General features: G+C 51.0%; 1 protein-coding gene across 1 annotated transcript in view; it reads left to right on the top strand.

Annotated features, from left to right (window-relative positions):
• Positions 1-3,186: 3,186 nt before the first annotated feature.
• Positions 3,187-14,809, top strand: part of NHS (NHS actin remodeling regulator) — a 349,152-nt gene continuing 337,529 nt past the window's right edge. Inside the window, exon 1 of the mRNA XM_027095754.1 lies at positions 3,187-4,386. Coding sequence (XP_026951555.1) covers positions 3,858-4,386 — 529 coding nt within the window. The 5' untranslated portion in view covers positions 3,187-3,857. The remainder of the gene's footprint in view (positions 4,387-14,809) is intronic.

Below are 14,809 nucleotides of genomic sequence, written 5' to 3'. Positions count from 1 at the left end.
TTTGCCCAATAAAATTACTGAAAACGTTTTTTATTTAACAGCTTTTTACTCGGCGGCAGGGCTTTTCGGAGTGAATTAAAGTGATTCAGTGAGGAATAGGTGCAATTGGGTGAAGGAAGGGCGACTCCAGCCACTGTAATTACATGATTATGCTAACAAGCCCGTGTGTCTCCCGGAATTTCTTGGACAAAAGAAATATTTTTCAAGTATAAATAATGGCGGTGCAGTGTCTATGCTGGAATATTTGAAACAGAACAGACATTTTTGGTGAAGGAACTTTCAGGAATCTCTGCTTTGTTGCTTGTGAGGTTCCAGAGGTTGCTTGACAACGGTTCTGTGCTAGCCGGAGCCTAGCCAGGCTGAGGGCGGAGGGGCTGTGTGGCTTCTCAATGCCAGTCCTTTCCTTCAACAAAGACCTTGTCCCCGCTGGCCTGCAGCAGGCAGGAGTGTAACTGTGGGGCGTGGTGACACAGGATACTTCGTTCGTTTTACAATGGCAAAGGGTATATACTGACCGAACATTCGAGTTTATGGGAGAATTGTGCTGGCCTTTGAGCTGCATGAATGACTGCCCGGAATTAGGCAATGGGGTCATTTTTAAATGCTGCCTTTCTTTTCCCTTTTGGCTATAAGCTCATGGTGATAAATACGTGTACATGGTGTGGGGGGTGGGTATGTGATCTCCAGAGATCAACACACACATAAGTAGATGTAACAGTCTGGCTTCAGATGTCAACCTCGATTTCATCAGAGCTTTTTGTGGGAAAACTCGGAGTCAAATGGGGCAATCCGGGATTTGAGTAAGAGCGACACAGCTCCTGGATGTATGGAAAATTCATCAGCACGAAGAATATTCGTGCACCCCATCACCACGACATGATTTAAATGCTTCGGGTCTATAAAGTAGCAGCCGAACTGAAGCTGTGGGCGTAGGGTGAGGGTGGAGCTTGAAGTGGGAGGGGCACAGTGAGGCCCCCAGGTGGTCTGAAGCGGCCCTTGCAACAAGGCTAGCGCACAGTTTTTTAGGCAGCGTCTCGGATGTTTAAGGATCACTTCTCTAAAAGTGCCTTTATTCACACCTTCCAGTGGACCGAGAAACACATCAGCCCACCGTGTTAATGCATATTTTAATTAGTATTCGTTTTATTTTTGGTGACTTTGAAAGGAAAGCTGTCCTTCAAAGCCATCAAAAATAAAATACTGAAGTGACCTTGGAGAGGTCCCTGCCGACTACCAAAGAGGGTCCAGGGGCAGTGAGAACGGAGGAGATCAAAAACCACAATCAGAGCTTTTTATTTTTCCCACATGGTTTTATTAGCACATGACCAGGAGGCCAGGAGATTACAAAGAGTTTCTCTTTTTACACTACTGAACTGTACTTCGAATCGTTTTGAGATGTCGACTTGAGTTTCTGCTGGCCACTTTGGGGCAGACAGCAAGGTAGCTAGCGTGTGGTAGAACTTAACTACCCCGTGGAATCCTACCCCTCCTGGGCCCAGAGGAGGGCTCCCCCTCCCGTGGAATTTTTCCATCCTCCCCTTCAATCACCTCTGTCTGGTGGAGAGGACCCCTGGACGCTGGGACTAGGGCAGTGCCGGGGGAGGGGCAGTGAGCAGTGGGGCAGACTTGCCACAAGGGCCTCTAACTGGAGGCCTTCAAATACCCCTCATTGTTCTTTCTGCCTCAGTGTGTTTAGGGAGGAGCGCGTGGCTTGGCTACCTAGCAGAACTCATGTTCGGAATTGTGAACATATTAAAAAAGTCAAGCTAGATTTGAAAACAGCCAGCTCTAAGCTCTCTAGATTTGTGAGATGAAAAAACAACTCCCAAAAGACCCTTTTCCAAAATATTCTTTTTTTCCCCACTTTTTATTTGGAAACAAACCCAAATTTAAAGTTGCAAGAAATGTACGATGAATCCCAATCTGCCCTTTACCTAGACTCGGTATTTACCTATTTTGTCATATTTTCTTTTGTCTCCAGATACGTTATTATCATCACTCTTCTTGTTGCTACTGAAACACTTATGTGTACCTTGCAGACATCATGACCTTTTACCCCCAAATCCCCAGCCTGGATCTTTTATGAACAAGCACACTCCCTCGCCAAAAATGTTATATTTTGAGGTAGAATAGGAGAGGGGGGTCTATTGAAGCCTTTATGACTGAAGTATGGGCCAGTCCAGAGTGCCGAGTGGCGGGCCCCACCACTGGTCTGGAGGGCTTTATTGTTGCCATAAAACATATTTTTTCCATGTTCTCGTTAGACACGTGAAATGAAGTCTGCATTCCCCAGATCTGGCTTGTGGCTTTAAAATAAAAAATATTTTTACAGTATTCTTTTTGGAGGGATGAAAGCATGCATTTTATTAACATTTCTCGAACTCTCTTTTGGGTTTTAGGCTGACAGCATCCAGCCTTCGACTGCGGCAATCGAAATAGTGTACATGCCTTTTTAGAACTTATACCTTTCAGTTAACCAAATGGGAAAATCTTCCTTTCTTCTGTGAACCATCAGCTCTCTGATGGAGAACTTTCACATTCCCGTGTCTGATCAGCAGAGTAGGGTGACAGGGAGGTAATATGGCTTATCCTACCGAACGCGTCAATGAGTTTTGCAAGCAGTTTTCTGGGGGTTTTGCTCACGGGTGGTTTGGGTCTCATTCATGATGTTCTATAGGGACCTGGCCCAGCGTAGCGGCCGGCCGAGGGATGCCCGGGAAGGGGTATAAATAGCGTCCTGCCCTCTCTGGCCACCCCAAGCTGTGCCCACGCCCCGTCACCCTCCCCAGCTGTGTCACAGCGCTCACAGAGCCCAGGGCACTCTAAGGGGCAGCCCAGTTTTCCCAGCTAAGAACTCAAAGGACTTGCTCAGAGCTGGAATTCGGCGAAGCAACTTGCTCCAACACGTCAAATCTGCCGCATCTCCAGCACCCCACCCTCCTGCCTCTGCGCTCGCCACCCACACCGGCAACCCCAACTTGAGGACTCCCCGCCCTCACCGCGCTGACAGTCTCAATCCTCACCCCTCGGATGCGAGGAAGTGTCTTTGCATCAGAACAAGCCTGGAGAGGCGAGGCCACCAGTGACTCCCAGCGGCCGCACAGGGCGCTGCGCCCCGCTCGCCCGGGCCTCTCCCCCCACCCCTCCCCTCCCCTCCCCTGCCCTGCGTCCGCCCCGCCGCCCCCGCGCCGCCTCCTGCGCCTGGGCTGGAGGCGGATTCCTCTCTCCGGGTTTTCAAAGCGCCTTTCCGAAACCTCCTCCCAGCCCAGAGAGGGAGACAGATCCCGGGCGCAATTGCTCCCCGGAGCGGCCGAGGGGCGCGCGGGGAGAGGCCTGAGCCGGGGTACTTTCAAACTGAGGCGCGCGCACACCCACCCACCCAGACACACACGCGCGCGCGGGTGCGCGCGCGCGCGCACACACACACACACACACGCGCGCACACACACACACACACACACACACACACACACACACACGCCCATTTATATAGGCGGTGGCGGCGGCAGCGGCCGGGGCGGCGGCGGCGAGCGCAGGAATGATGGAGCTGAGCCAGCCGACCCGGGTTGGAAGCAAGTGAGGAGAGCCAAGGCGCGCCCCGGGATTTCTGTGCCCCGCGCTTGTCATCCTCCTCAGGGAACGGTGCACGCGGAGGAGGAGCGGCTGGACTGATTTGCTAAGGGGAGGGCGGGGACGAGGAGGAGGCCAGGTGAGCGAGGAGCCCCCTGCGTATCCGGACTCCCCGAACGCGCCTTTGCCCGACTCCTAACCCCTCTCCACCCAGGTGGGCGCGCCCGTTTCCCCGCTCGCCCGGGGCGCTTTGAGGAGACCAGAAAGTCGCGGCCCGGCTGCGCGGGATGCCTTTCGCCAAGCGGATCGTGGAGCCGCAGTGGCTGTGCCGGCAGCGACGCCCGGCGCCTGACCCGGCGGAGGACGCGAACAGAGGCAGCGCTGAACCGCCGCCGCCGCCCCTGCAGCTGCCCGGCCGACGGGACGAGGCCGTGGCGCCGGGGCCGGAGGATCCTCCCCGCGCGCCCCGCGCGCTGCCCGCGCCAACCGACCAGGCGCTGCCGCCGCACGGAGAGGCGCCCGCGGCGGGCGAGGAGAGCGCGGCAGGGGTCTTGGAGGCGGCGTCAGCGGCCGGCGAGGCGTCCTCGGCGGCGGCCGCGGCCGTGTTGCTCATGCTGGACCTGTGCGCGGTCAGCAACGCGGCGCTGGCCCGCGTCCTCCGGCAGCTCTCGGACGTGGCCCGGCACGCGTGCAGCCTCTTCCAGGAGCTCGAGAGCGACATCCAGCTCACTCACCGTCGCGTCTGGGCGCTGCAGGGCAAGCTCGGTGGCGTGCAGCGCGTGCTCGGCACGCTGGACCCCAAGCAGGAGGCAGTGCGTGAGTACCCGCGCCGTCCTCCCGCCCGCCCGGCGCTCCGCGTCGGCGCCGCACCCTCGCGCCCTCCGCGGTCGCCGCAATCCCGGCGCCGCGCCTGCTGCAGCTCTGCACCTTACGCTTGCCTCCCCTGAGACCCACCCCAGGCCTCCCGGAGTTCGGGGCAGGGACGCAGACGCGGAGGGGAGAAAGTTAAAGGGGCAGTCTCGGGACTCGAAGGCAGCCGTGGGCTGAGAGGGAGCATTTATGGGAACACAGGAGACAGGGGGGCCTGTCATTCACCTCTGGGGCTCGATTTCTCGGTCCCTCCCCGGCGGGGCGGGAGGTTGGTGCAACTTCTGTGGTTTCCAGTAGCCCATCCCGGAGCCCTGTAGTCCCCCCACCCCCACCCCAGTGCGTGCTTGGGCCGCTCGAGGAGCAGTGAGTGTCCTCTTAGGGCTTCTGCAACGCCGTGGCGTTTTTGTCCCTCTTACTGTGACCTCACGTGCTGCACCAAGCCCCGAACTTGTGCCTTGCGTTTGTGTGCGACGTAGCGCGGCGCCATTCGCCTCCCGGAGTGAACTCCGAAGAGCTCTGCTCCAGCCTTCTGGCCTGGGAGGGGCGTGGATGGAGGAGTGTCCCCGGCCCTGGGGAGATCGATGAGACCCTTGGGCATCTCTTCTGTCCTGAACAGAACAGGGTTCCTACTAAATGGCTGTCTGTGCCATCTTCTCGGAGGGGTTCCGCCCCCCTCCCTTTCCCCCAACGTGGAATGTCGTCCAAATTCACCCGTGTGTACAAGACCCCTGGACACCTTTGCTGCCCGTTAACTTCACTCTTGCGACATCCCAGGGCTCCCAATAAATGTCATCCTGGCGCTCAGGAGAGTCCCCTGGCACACGGTTGGCTAAATCGGGAGGCGTTGGAGTCATTTAGGAACAACCGGACGGTGGGCGGGGGCCGTAAGCCAGCACGCCGGTCCTTTGGCGCCTAGTGCAGCGGCTGCGACGCTCGCAGCGAAGGTGATGTCAGCGGCTCTGACTTACATAAGAAGCTTCCCCGGTTGCTGCAGCAGCTGCGCCGGTGGCGGTGGCCGCGGAGCGCGCGGGGCGGGGGCGCCCTCACGGCATCCTTCCCCGGGGACTTCCGGGCACCTCAGTCCCGCAACCCGCACAGCCTCCTAACCGACCCCCCCGCCCCGTTCGCGCACTACCCCCCCCCCCAAAAATAAACCCCTCTGAACCCCGCCCCGGGAATTCGCTGCTTTTCTGCAATAACAATAATAATAAGCGTAATGAATAAATGATGTGCGCGATCGGTTTTCGCAGCTATAAAAGACCCGGAGTTGGGTTAATGACTGGTTGTTTAAAAGGGCAATTCCGGGGATGAGTTCTGGAAAGAATTAGGACTGCCGTAGGCCAAGTCGTATTTTACTTTTGGGACTTGAAATGAGCGCTTTAATCCTGCCTCCTTTTTACCTCAAACCACACAGCAGGGACCGGCCCTTCACTTTCAACAGCGCTGATATCTGGGGAGTGTGGTCAGGGTGAGTGGTGATTTCACTTCAAAAGAAGTGGAGGGAAGTTTTGCAGACTGTTGAGTGGTGCATACATCTCCCGTATGTGTGTGTGTGCGTGTGCGTGTGCGTGTGCGTGACCCACTGCACCTTAAATTAGATTTCTCACAAGTGAAACTCAGCGATGGAGCAGAATGAGTTCTCTTCTCCCCTTTTTCTTTAGAGGCAGGAGGGGGTAGTTATGTACCCAGAATTTAATATAATCCTTTTCACTGTTTGGAGTACAAACTAATGGTGAATGGAGAAGAGAGGGGATTTTTGGTGTGTGCATATGACTGATGAACGTATACTCTATTTGTGCATATTTATACATGAATAAATAAATGAAGATGGGGCTCATATAATACGAGGAATAGACTTCAAATCTATTATTTTTACGTTTTTCAAAAATGGTGTCTCCATACTTTGTGCACAGACCTCTCCTCTTGTCCAGATAAATTTAGGATGGCATTGTTCCTGTTTGATGTCGTAAAAGGCATTACCTTCGGGAGGAAAAGCACAGTATCATGTGTCTTAATTTGGGCTTCCCAGTGTGCAGAGACGGAGGCAAGGATTTCTGTGCAAGGAGTTTATTTGAGAGGGGATCCCAGGAAGCACAGGGAGGGAGTGGGGAAGTGGGCAACTGGGGTTCAATCCAGCACACACCTCAGAAGTATCCCACTGAGGAGTGAGGACGCTGCAGTATTTCTCCACCAACTTCCATCGCTCACTGATGGAGAGCACCTGGGGTATGAACTCCCTGGCTCCTGGGGCCTGCCCCCGGTGTGGGCTCGGCAGGCTCCCGGGCCAGGTAGAGAGATGCCAAAAGCCTATGGTGTGTACCGGAATGTCCGCAGGGCTTGCCTGGGGAGGGGAGAGGGGCTGTGTGTGGGTGGAGTACCAGTGGCATCTGCTACCTCATGCATCTCTCTTTAGCATTGCTCAAGGTCTCAGGGAGCTTCAAAGGGAGAGGGAGCCTGGAAGTGACCGAAGTTCTCTTTTCTCTCCCTTTGAATGTGTCTGGGTGCCTCCATGCCCCCTGTATAGCCTTCCCACCCGAGTCACCATTCTCCATGCTGCTTCATCCTTGGACAGCTGCTTCCTGTTGCCCTGAGACAGGCTGGAGTGGTTTTTGCGGGGGTGACATGATCTGACACACACTTCGGCAAAGTCGCTCCGGGGGCAAGTCTGGAGCTGGTAGACCAGTTAGACAGTGTGAGTGGTGACCGTGGCTGGGACTAGGGTGACGGTGAACAGTGCTTGGATTCTGAATTCACTTTGGAAATAGAATTGACGGGACTTACCAGTTGGTTTGGGTACAGGGTATAAGAGCAAATAATAATACTAATTGTGGGTGACACCCAGTGTTGTTGTTGTTTTTGGCTTAAACAGCTCATAGAAGGTCCATTTCCAGAAATGGGTAAGGTTCGTGGAAGAGTGGATCTTTTATCTTTGGGGGCGGGGATGGAATCAATGCTTTTCTGTTTGTGCCATATTAACTTGAGCTGCTTGTGTCTTAGACAATTAGACGTGTGAGTTCAGAACTCAAGAGAGAGGTCCAGGCTGGAGATGTAGATGTGAGATGTAAGGGTAGAGATGATACGCGAAGCCCTGGAGCTCGGGACCGTGTAGAGAGTAAAGAAAAGGGGACCAAGACTTAGCCTAGGGCAGTCCAACTTGGGAATTTTAGTAGAGGAGAAGAAAGACTGAGGAAGAGCAGTGAGCAAGCTAGAAGGGAAATCAGGAGGGCATGGTATGATGGAAGCCAGGAGAAGGTGTCTCAGGAATGGAGGAGGAATCGTTTTGGTCAAATGCTTCTGAGAGGAAGATGAGCGCTGAGGCAAGGCCGTTGAGCTGGGTACGTTTTTAGCAATGAGTGGCCCTGCTAACTGCTGTGTAAGTGGAGGGGTGGAGAGGAAGGCCACATAAGAGGGGATGAAGAGAGAACAAGTATGGTATGGTCTTTTTTATTTTTATTTTTTACATCTTTATTAGAGTACAATTGCTTTACAGTGGTGTGTTAGTTTCTGCTTTATAACAAAGTGAATCAGTTATACATATGTTCCCGTATCTCTCCCCTCTTGCGTCTCCCTCCCCCCCCCCCCCCCCTTTCCCCCCCCCCCAGGGGGTCACAAAGCACCGAGCTGATCTCCCCGTGCTATGCGGCTGCTTCCCACTAGCTGTCTACCTTACGTTTGGTAGTGTATATATGGCCACTGTAGCTACTCTGTGGGTAGCTAATAAAAATCTCATTGTGGTTTTAATTTGCATTTTGCTGATGGCTTGTGAGATTGAACACCTTTTCATATACATTTTTGACCGCTTGAATATTCTCTTTTGTGAATTCCCTGTTCGAGACCTTTACTCCCTTTCCAGTAAGGTTCTTTGTATGTTTTTTTCTTGTAGGAGTTCTCTATATATTGTGTATATGAGTTATTTGTGAGCTACAGATACTGCAATTACCGTCTCTCTGTTGTGTGCCTTTTTCCTCTCTTAGTGTTACCTCTTGGTGAGCAGAAGTTCTTATTTTCATGTAGTCCAACTTAAGGATCCTTTTCTTTATGGTTAGCGGTCTTCGTGCTCTGTTCTGTTTGTTCGTAAATTCTTCACTGACCCCATGGTCGTGAGGATATTCTTTTATGTTCTAGAAGTTTTTTTTGTTTTGCCTCTGTCGTTTAGATCCATGATTCACATGGAATTGATGTTTGCAAATAGTATGAGGTAGGGATCGAGATGCCTTTTTTCCATGTTAGATGCACAGTTAATCCATTGCCACGTCCTGAAGAGACCATCGTTTGCCCATCTCACCGCAGTAACACATTTGTCATCTAGCGAGTCGATTTATTTTATTTTTAGTTAACATTTATTCAGTTCTGCTCTATGTCAGGCCCGATGCTAAGATTTTATATGAATCATCTTATTTAATCTTCACAGCGACTCTATGAGAGTGATTTTCGTACTTTACTGAGGATTAGCAACTTGCTCTGGGGAGCGGCAGCTAGAAAGCGCTGGAGCCTAGAATTAGGGTCCAGGTCTGAGTGCACAAACTATTCCCAAACATCAGTCTTTTCTCCCACACGTTGCTGCACAAATCCAGGGGAATTACAGTATGAAAATCAAGGCCCTTCTCGATACGCTTCTGTCCACTTGACGTGTCCCTCCCTGCCTTCCCCACATTCCACCCCAGTCCAGTCACACTGAACTACTGGCTGTACCCCAACTTGCCAGGCTTTCTCATCCTTCGGGCCAATGTGTATACTACTCTTTTCTTCTGGAACATTTTGCTGGCTCATTTCTGCTCTTTCTTTGATAATCAGTGGACACGTCATCTTCTCTGTGAAGTGGAATCTGATTCCTTGCCTGCCACCTCCCGCCTCCGAGTTTTCTAGAACTCTGTGCTAACCTTTATCTTAGCTTTTCTCCTTCTGGACGGCAGACTGTGTTGGCGCCCTGCTAGATTCCTTCAGCCCTCACCTCTCATTCTGATGGCTGCCAACTGCCAACTCCTGTGACTCTGCCTAGGGCTTTTTTTTTTTTTTCTGACTGATGGACCGCGCTGGGCCTTGCACACAGGCAAAGCCAGAAGTGCAAGCGAATCATTGCCTCTGAAGTAGTACTCAATCAACGATGGACGGGGCGTTGGTGGACCAGTGGCCTCACTTCCTTGCGCCTTGGAGGCGAGAGCTCTGAGGCACGTTCTACACCATCTCTCAGAGTTCCCCAGAGGACTGAGCTGCAGTTGCCCACAGTGGCGACTTAATTGGAAGACACGCTGTGTATTCACTGCCTTCTTTTCTCCGTCTCACTTCTCAGTTACCTGTGGGTGCTTCCTGGGGTCGCCTCCCACGAAGCCTTCTTGCACTTGAACTTGCATTTGTACTCATCAGGTCTGGGAGAACCCATGTCAAAACAACCTGTTTAATCTTTGAACTGTGAGGACAGAGACCTAGGGCTGGGAGTGTGGTAGAGGTGGTGCTTCTCATTCTTTTTCCCTAAACTCCTTCCCCGAGGGTCACTAGACTCGTCACATGGCCAAGCCCTCCCGTCGCTCTGTGCTGGGTCTGGAAATAACTTACTACCCTTTAGTGAGCTCACAGTCTAACCTCTCATTGGCGTAGGAGGAGATCGTCAGTGCTTCAGAGGTGAGAAGAGGCTGGAAAGGAGCTCAGGTCCACGATGACCGAGACACACCCGCTCAGTTCCTCAGCGTTTCCTCGGCCAGCCTTTGAGGGGACTGCTTATCGTCCTGTAGAATGGGCAGGTGATGACGGCCCCGAGAGACCCACGCTCCCTGTGTGAGATGCGCCATTTCAGGACCTGCTAAGCCCAGAAGTAGACTAGGAAGTTACACAGGGGGTGAATCGATCATTTGGGGTCGGTATGGCAGTGCTAATTGTGGGTTCAGCCTGATTTGGAAGGATCATCCTTTTCCTCCCCTTTCTGTTCGTTCTACCACTCGCAGAAACCCTTTGCAGTCTGCTTAATGTGTTTTTAGGGGGGGATATTTTCGGAACTGTCGTTAGGCGTCTTTTCCTCCTGGCTCTACTCAGTGAGTTCTTCTGAGGCATTATGATATCCGAATAGCTCCATTGAAAGCTGCTTTTAAACCCATCACGGAGCTACTGGGAAAAACGTAATCTTTCAAGTGTTAATAATTCATGGGTGTAATTTCCTCATAACCAGTAACAGCAGCACATTTCTTTCTGGACTTGTTGTACTGGATTGGGTATTTATTTATTTATTTATCTACTTAATATTTACCTATTTAGCCGTGCCGGGTCTTAGTTGCAGCATGCGGACTCTTAGTTGCGGCGTCCAGGATCTAGTTCCCTGACCAGGGATCAAACCCTGGCCCCCTGTAGTGGGAGCGCAGAGTCCTAACCACCGGACTGCCGGGTAAGTCCCAATGCTTTGAAATTTTAGAACAAAGACAATTTTAAATGCAGTTGGGATTTTGTTTTGATAGTTCAGTTGAATTTCTTTTTACTCTAGTAAAAATCGTGAACCAAAAGATTTTGTGGGACCCTCGGTTAAAACCAATCATGGGAAGAGTATCCCAAGACCAAACTATCAATCACAGAAATTCCTGCAAGTTCTTTTTGCATCAAGAATTCCTCATGAATCACATCTTGATAGTAAGTGAAAACAAAAGATAATGAGGTGAGAATGGTTTCTGAATGTAAGGCTCTCATTCTAGGGTCTAAATTTGTTGAAATAAGGTTTTGGAGAGCACTCTTAACCAGACCGTAAGCCCACAAAGGGCAGAGACCCTGTCTAGCTCATCTCTGTAAATGACTAAGACAGGCAGGGTCAATTTTTGTTTCTGACGCTAATGTCTGTCCCTCAATCTATTAATGAACATGAGAAGGTTTGAGTGTAGTGAAATAGGAATCTGAGGACCTGGGCATCCGTATGCTGAAAAATTCCTTAATTATGAAACACCCACGTCCTTCAAAGTGAAATTAAGCAAGAACAAAATGAAGTTAACAAGGGTTGGACAGTCTTGGGATCTTAGAGTTGGGAAAGACCCTAGTGTCCCTCAAATCCAGCCTCCCACTCAGGGTGGGACTCTTTTTAGAGATGTCCCAAGCGGAAGCCCATCTAGTTTCTATGCGCTCTGAGACTCCTAGGCGTGGCCACCCACACCCCAACTTTATTGCTGTATAGTTCCCATTCTCAAATAATCCTTATCTACACTGAGACTAAATCTGTCTTTTGGCAATGCCTGTCTTTCAGTCCTAATCTGCTGTCTGGAGCCATATGGAATCTGCTTATAATCTCTTTTCCAGGACCTCTTTAAGTGTCTAGAGGTGACTGTTATTGTCCCTCCTAAGCTTTCTTCATCCCAGGTGAAACAACTTCACTTCCTTCAACCAGGAATCTTAATGCCACAGAGGCTTCCTCTGTTCCATTTGTGTAGTTGGTATTTTGAACTTAAATTTCACAAGACTCCCCCATTGTCTCTGTTAAATTGAATCTTGCTTGCTTTGCTCTTTCATTTCCAATCAGTGGTGATGGTTTAAAATCTTGATTCAGTGTGTCAGCTACTGCCCACAGCGTTTTGCTCTTTGCAGACATCCTCAACATGATGCTACCCCATCACCCACATCTTTGATAAAATTATTGTTCCGATGTACTCAAGGCCAGAGCACACTGGCAGGCGGTGCTAACAACATCCCTCCAGGCTGACGTGTATTAATCACTGTTCCTTGGGTACCATTGTTGCAGCAGCCCCGAACGCTCCCCCCACCTTCCCATTCAAACCACATTTCTCCACCTTGCCCACAAGATCTATCATCATGAGTGATTGTCAGATGGTTTGCTGAAATCAAGATACCATATGTCTGTAGCATTTCTTTGATCTCCCAGTCTCATAACCCTACTCAAAAGGAAAATGAGGTTAGTCTGGCTCAAACTGGACTCACAGCCATCAGAGGGGCTATTTAAATTTCCTCGTGTATAATGGATAAAGAGTTTATTTGGGGGAACCCGCTTTGGTGTGCTTTGGTGTTCGCCATCGAAGGACTGTAAAGCTGGACGGCAAGGGAACTCTCTGGGTCCTAGAGTCCATTTCTCTGGCTCCAAAGTGCCTGGTTTGTCCAAGGCAGAGAATCCCAGTGCCTGTCCCTGCCTTTCTTTGAGGATAGGTGGTGAGCACTTTATGTCCTTGTGCTCTGTTCCTTCAAGAAAGGTCTGGAATTCACAACCTTCGGAGTTTGCTTGGGCTCAGTTTGAGCAAGGTTGTCAGGTATCTGGTTTATCTAATTGTCGAGAGGAAGCTAGTACGTGGTTAAGAGTATGGAAGCTGAAGTTAGACCACGCGCTTCAAATCCTGGGTCCCCGGTCTTCATCTATTATGGGATGGAGATAAAAACAGTACCTGCTACATCAGTTTGTTGACAGGGCCAAAGGAGTCAGGTTGAGCGCTCGGGCACTTAGAGCTGTGCCTGGTACATGGTGAGCCCCTGGCAATTATTGGCTGTTATTTTATTGGTACTATAATTGGATCATGCAGAGCGGGAGGCCTGTGTTAATTTTTTCCAGGCAGGTGTAAACCTGTGCCTGAATCTGTAATGCTGGGTCAGGGGGAAGGAGACAGCTGACCAAGCAGTTCTCTGTCCCTCCGTGTGGTCAGACGGCTATTAAGATCTCTATGTTCTTTGTGGCCTCTTTTTTTTTTTTTTTTTTTTGCGATACGCGGGCCTCCCACTGTTGTGGCCTCTCCCGTTGCGGAGCACAGGCTCCGGACGCGCAGGCCCAGCGGCCATGGCTCACGGGCCCAGCCGCTCCGCGGCATGTGGGATCTTCCCGGACCGGGGCACGAACCCGTGTCCCCTGCATCGGCAGGCGGACTCTCAACCACTGCGCCACCAGGGAAGCCCTTTGTGGCCTCTTTTTGTTATGCAGAGAGGTATCAAAATAAAATGACCGATGACCTTAGTATCCAGAGTCATTCATTTATTGTATTCCAGGCACTCTTCTAGGCCCTTGAGTTTCACCAGTGAACAAAAAGTTCCAAACAGTTTACAGAGGAGAGAGAGAAACCATAAACAACAAACCTAGTATTACTTGTAAGGAGAGTACAAAGCACGTTCGCAGGTGTTAAGTGTTATGGGCGAGGGCCGTCCAGAGGACTGGAGTGAGGTTGCCGTGTTCAGTGGGGCGGTCAGGTGGGCCTCATTGAGGAAACGGCATTTAAGTGAAGATTGGGAAAAGGTGAGGGAGTTAATGAGGTAGTACGCTGGAGGACGTGTTTCAGCAGAGGAAACCGGAGATCCTGCCAAGGCCCTGAGCTGAGAGCGTGCCTGGTGTGATGGAGGGCTGGTAAGGAGGCCAGTGTGGTGGCTTTGGGGCATGCAGGGAGGAGAGTGGGAGGAGAGGAGGCCGGGGAGGGGGGCTGGAAGGCGGCTCGGCGGGGTAGAGTGTAGTAGGCCATCGTGAGTGAGGACTCTGCCCTCTGCTCTGAGTGAAGTGGCGACTCACTGGACAGTTTCAAGCCTAGCAGTAACATGATTGACTTCTTAGAGGTTAAAAGGATCACTTTGGCTACTCGGTCAAGAAGAGACTGTGGGAGAGGCAGGGGTAGAAGCAGACAGACCAAGTCCGAGGCTGTCCTGGTGAGAGACAGTGGTAGTTTGGTGGAAGTAATGAGAAGCGGTTGGTTCCAGCTTAGAGCTGTTGGCATCTTTTGTTTCATGTTCAGGGCTGGGCACCTCGGCCCACGCAGAAGGGCATAAAATTGAAAAGGAAAGGACCCCCCCCCACCCCTTACTCTGCCGGACTTGCTCCAAGGGAAGCCATGTTATAACGTTTCATGCTCCTGCTAGGAGGAGCGAAAGCAAATTCTCACACGTGTCTAATGCGTTTTGCAAAGCCAGTTCTTTATTTTTATTTTTACTTTTTTTAAACATCTTATTGGAGTATAATTGCTTTACAATGGTGTGCTAGTTTCTGCTTTATAACAAAGTGAGTCAGTTATACGTATACACATGTTCCCGTATCTCCTCCCTGCAAAGCCGCTTCTAAACGTGGAGGCAGGCTCTTGTCTCAGAGCCTTGTTGATTAATCTTATTTTGCTGTCTCGGAGCAATTGAAAAGACAATAGTCTTTTTACAACAGAAACTAACACAACATTGTAAAGCAATTATACTCCAATAAAGATGTTAAAAAAAAGTCCATGTATAATTTGCAGTGAAATGTACAGCTCTCAAGTGTGTAGTTTGGTGAGTTTTAACAACTGTATTCACCTGTGGAACCCACCCTCCTATTAAGATGGCGACTCTTCCGTCTCTTCAGATAGATAGTACTCTTTTGAGGTTAGAAAACAGTTTTTGAACTCTGGTGCCCTCACGCCAGCCCCTGTCAGGCCTGTTGTATGAATATGGGCGTGGA

The sequence above is a fragment of the Aethalodelphis obliquidens genome, unplaced genomic scaffold (assembly GCF_003676395.1).
Source record: "Aethalodelphis obliquidens isolate GAN/ISIS:26980383/991018 unplaced genomic scaffold, ASM367639v1 scaffold94, whole genome shotgun sequence".
Lineage (NCBI taxonomy): Eukaryota > Metazoa > Chordata > Mammalia > Artiodactyla > Delphinidae > Aethalodelphis > Aethalodelphis obliquidens.
The sequence above is the reverse complement of the archived record's forward strand: the minus strand, read 5'-3'. Positions and strand labels throughout refer to the sequence as shown.